We start from the raw sequence: 4,820 nt of genomic DNA on the forward strand, positions 1-4,820 counted from the left end.
GGACAAATTGTTAAAAAGTGGGACGTCTGGTCACCCTAATGATAGCTCACTGCAGCCTCAAACTTCTGAGCTTAAGCAATCCTGGGGCCATAGGCTCCTGTCCCAGCTACTGGGAGGCGGAGGTAAGAGAATTGCTTAAGCCTAAGAGTTTGAGGTTGCTGTGATCTGTGATGCCATATCACTCTACTGAGGGGGCACAGTGGGACTCTGCCTCAAAAAAAAAAAAAAAATTAGTGGAGGCGGGGTTTTGCTATATTGCCTAGGCTAGTCTTGAACTCTTGGCCTGAAGTGATCCTCCTGCCCTTGGCCTCCCAAAATTCTGGGATTAGAGGTGAGAGTCACTATGCCCATCTATGAATACTTAGGGTGAAAGGGAGGTAGCAGGCAGAGATAGGTGGGAGAGGAAGATGGCCTTCGTGTCTATTGCTCTTTCTAAAAGGTGCTTTCTCTCTTTTCTTCTAGCACACAGATGAAGAAGGTTATGCTAACGGTATTTAAACACAATCATGGAGCCTACCAGTTTTTCAGAGAAGCTCTGCAGTAAGGAGCTGGGCCCTGGTGTGGTCCTTCTGGGTGGTATGAGGTGCCTTTCCAGTGCTGGTTTCTGGTCTTGGCCCCCACTAATTCTGATGCTAAGCTCCCAGTCCACTGCCCTGTGGGGATTTGGGATTGGTGATGGTGTGACAATGTGCTCTCTTACGTGGTCCTCTGCCCCCACCTTCATCATCATCATCTTAGGGGGTCTCATTAGTGTGGCTGGTGGAAAAGTTCTCAGGTCAGGGAGGAAGGCATTAATTTGTCTGTAACCAATCTTTTTCTCCTGCCTGCCTTGCAGATTTGAAATTGATGACTCTTCCCCTAGCATGTCTGGTTGCTGTGGTGAGGACTGTTCCTATGAGATCCTGAGCCGAAGGACCAAGTTTGGGGATAGCCAGCACTCCCACACTGGTGGACACTGTGGTGGCTGCTGCCACTGAACTCTCAGAGCCAGTTGCAAGTCACAGTGCTCTCTCCTAAGGCCTATCCTCTTCCCTGGTCTCATGCCGCGTGACAGGTTCCCTCAGAGCTGGTGCTGCCTCAGTCCTGCATGTGCCAGGCTGTACTCTGAGAGCACAGGACCCTGGGAAGGAGGTCCAAACTACCCTCCTCCTCTCTCCTAGAAGACCAGAGTGCCAGGAGGGAGTGGAGAGGGAAGAGCTGGTGGAGGCTCAGGCACAAAGTCCATCCTCACTCAGTGGCTGCCTCTTTGCCAGGCTCTTGCGCCTTTAAGCAGAAGGTCCCCCCACTTTTCTGCAGCTGGATTCTTGACAGCCCCTCCCACATGCACACTTGGACAAATGGACTGTTTATACCTGTCTTTATGGAAGTCTTAGAGTTCTGGATTTGGGGTCTGCTCATCCCCAAAGATTAATGGACCTGGTGTAAGATCTGGACATAGAGGCTTCAGAGAGACTCGTGCTTTTGTGGATGGAACGCTCTGGGACAGGCTGTGGGAAGATCTTTTGTGCCAAGATAGAAGGAAGGACGGAAAGCTCTTTTTTGTTGTCTTAATGGATCTACAGAGTAGGGTTGTCTCAAGATCAGCCAACTCTGAGAGGAAGTTTCTCTCTCCATTGCCGTCAGCAAGAGAGGAGCTGAGAGAACCAGAAACAAGATGTTGTGTGGGTCCCGTGTGGGCGTGAAGACTTCTCTGGGCTCGTGGACTTTGCTGCTTTCTAAGCTTAACCTCTTGATCTCATGGCAGTGACTTGAGCTTTTTCATGTGTAGAAGAAAGCCAGAGGTTCTGCTTGTTCCTCTCTGTCTCACCTCACTGTTCTTTTTCCCTGGCCTCTCATCTCTACCCTAGATACCTCTTCTTACTCTCAAGGGGAATAACATCAGGGAGCCCCTATCTTCCTCCAGAAGGACCTCTTGTTCCCTGATGTAGGTAATGCCATTTCCTCTCATCTCTTGGTGCTGATAGTTCTCTGAAGGTGGGGCATCCCTCCCTACTGCCGCCCTTCTTCTTCAGAGAGCCCCCAGCCAGCAGCAGGCCCCTGTGCCTGCACTCCCTAGCCTTGCCCCTCGCTGCCTCAGTGAGGCACTAGTGCCACTGCCCTGGCCCAGGCGAGCCACAGCTCAGCCTGCAGCAGGAATACCTCTCAGTGGCCGAAACATCTGCTTTTCTCTCTCTGGTGTCACCCTGTGGCAACAGGCTGGAGCAGGGTGAGGAGAAGGCCTTCTTTGTTGGGATGCAGGCTCAGAACTTAAACACTCATCCTGATCTCTAGGCCCTATTCCTGTTCAGGGAAGAAAAATCAAATTCTTTATCAAGAAAAAAGCACCTAACACCTCCCCGTGGACATCCCTAAGCTCTGCTTTAGGGAGTATTGTAAAGGTTCTAGCCTTTGTTGAAGTTGCTCTCATGGAAGTCTGTTGGTCCCTCTGACCTCAGCGCCTGCTCATAGCTTGCCCTCTGCCCAACTCAGGCAATCTGTCTTGGCAGATCTCCCCAGGGTGGTCCTTGCTTCTCACCCAGATTCCTGCTTGTGCAGGAGTCTGTGCTTGCTGGGCCTCCTTTGCCTAGCCTGGCCCTCTGCCAAGCACTCTGCACTGCTCTTGACCCCACCAGCAGTGGGGCTGGTGCTCCTTAGAGAGGGCCTCGTGGCTTTACACTGGCGTAGCTGCCTCTGCCCCACCCTGCTGGCTCCCAGGGAGTTTTACCCCAGGAGAGAGTTGACCTTGCTGGAGGGTATTGGTAGATGACTCCTAAGAAACAAGAAACAGCAGAAGCATGTTTAGGAAGAGGTTTTCCTCTTGTCTCTGTCTCTCAAAGGACACAGAATGATAAATATTTATTGTCTTAGATCATGAATTTCTGATACCTCCCACTCACGGGGATCTAAAGGAACCCCCAGTGTAGATCCCACATAAGGTAAATTCAGTATATGTTGTCTCTTTCCAGTGATTAAACACTTGGCACCAAGCCTATAGGTAGATGGGTACTTGGTGCCATGCCCTGCTCATGCCCGCCTCAGTATACCACATCCCCAAGGATCCTCAAGAGGTCTGGGCTGTGGCAGGATAGGCGCTGAGACCAGCAGATCACTCTGTTGTTGGTGTTGAGCCCATTAATTTCTAAAACATCAGTCTGTCTTCACTTCCTTAGGTCTTGGTTTTGAGAAACGTAGCAGGCCTTTTGGTTTGTTTTTTGTTTGGGGCATGTTAAAAAATTTTGTAAGAGTTTAAAAATTTTAGTTGTTTCCACCCTATTTGAGATTATTTTTGTTATCAACTGTGTATAGGACATGTGTATGGTTCTTTTTAACCCTTTCTGATGTTTTTAGAGGGAACTTCAAAGATAAACTTCTTGATGTATTTTTTTCAGCAAGTTATCACTGGAATCAAAGGGAAAAATGATCTCTTTGCATTGGTTGTATTTGTATGTCATAAATAAAAGACACTTTGTTCAGTTGCTGGGATGGCTTCCTTATGCTGGGGTGTCCTGTGCAGTGTGGGCTCAGGAAGCCCTGGACCCTGAGACTCTGCCAATGTTCAGTATAAACCCCAGTATATAGCCGTGATGGCCCCATGCCTTGTCCAGTGAAGAAGCCTCAGGCCTGAGAAAACCTTAGGGTGCCTGAGCAAGCAGCCAGAGGTGGGAACAAAAACCAACTATATGTGTGTTTACTGTTTCCCGGAAGTTCTGGGTGGAGGGCACTGGTATTCTGAGGGATACCTTTGCATCCTGAAGAGAGAGTCCCAAGGCAGACATTGAGAGGTGCAGGTTTCTTTCCTCTCTTTCACTTTTTTTAGTTACTCAGAGTATTCTTCTGTCTTTAGAAAGATTCCTTCCACTCACAGGAGACAGGCTTAAAGAGTAACTCATGTCAGGCCTGATAGGACAGGGCCGTTGTAAGCTCTTGACCAAGTCAGGGAGACTTCTGACCCCCCTCAGTGTGATAGATAGGGTTATGCAACTTATCCCCCATGCAGGACTCACTCCTGCCAGTCCCCAGTCTAGGAGGAGTTGAGGCTCAGAAACACTCCCTGAGGACAGTGGAGGGGTTAGCCTTGCTGTGCTTTTGCTTGGTGATCCACACTTGCTAGACAGTGGCGGAGGAGCTCCTGGTCCTCTTGGAGTGTTTATGCTCTGGCAGAGCAATGATCTGGGTCGCAGTGACGGCAATTTGTGGCCTCTGCTCTGTGGGCGGAGGTACACGTAGGGGATGGTTTGTGCAGCTGTCTTATCTTTGAGGCCCAAAGAAAGGTATCACAACACCTGAGGAGGAAGAGAGCAATTTGCTGGCTAATCACATAGCAAATTTTTCATGTGACAAAATTCTATCCCTCAAGTTCTTTGTTCCTTCCAGGCTGTGTTTTGACACTAGGCAGAAATTTCAGAATGGCCATCCCCTTGGTGAAGGATAAATGGCCATAGTCAGCAGGGTGCGAGATGCTGCCTTCATCACTGCTGGCTGTGTGCCCACCTCTGCCACTTCCTGAGTGGCTGGGGCCCCTTGGAGTCCTCTGCAGTGGTTGTCTGTAGTAACTCCCAAGGGGCTGCCATAACCCCTGCTTCCAGCACACAGCATCCTTGCTCAGGTGTTGCTTGCTGACCCCGCAGACCTTCGGTGAGCAGATAAGGCAAGAGGCACAGCTGCTGGTGAGTGGTCTTCTGTTTCTGTCAAGGCCAGAGCTGCTTTGAGAAAGACTGGATTTCCCCAGCTGGAGGGACAGGGGTCACTAGATTTTTTCTACTGCCAGGTTTGTTTGTTTTGTTTTTTTTTATTTTGAGACGGAGCCTCAAGCTATCCCCCTGGGTAGAGTGCCATGGCAT

The 4,820-nt window shown here is 49.8% G+C and overlaps 1 protein-coding gene across 1 annotated transcript in view; it reads left to right on the plus strand.

Annotated features, from left to right (window-relative positions):
• The window catches only part of NAA40 (N(alpha)-acetyltransferase 40, NatD catalytic subunit), an 11,422-nt gene extending 8,011 nt beyond the window's left edge, over positions 1 to 3,411 (plus strand). Inside the window, exons 6-7 of the mRNA XM_023518526.1 lie at positions 463 to 540; positions 836 to 3,411. Coding sequence (XP_023374294.1) covers positions 463 to 540; positions 836 to 977 — 220 coding nt within the window. The 3' untranslated portion in view covers positions 978 to 3,411. The remainder of the gene's footprint in view (positions 1 to 462; positions 541 to 835) is intronic.
• Positions 3,412 to 4,820: the final 1,409 nt, after the last annotated feature.

The sequence above is a fragment of the Otolemur garnettii genome, unplaced genomic scaffold, assembly GCF_000181295.1.
Source record: "Otolemur garnettii isolate 467f Iridium unplaced genomic scaffold, OtoGar3 scaffold00140, whole genome shotgun sequence".
Lineage (NCBI taxonomy): Eukaryota > Metazoa > Chordata > Mammalia > Primates > Galagidae > Otolemur > Otolemur garnettii.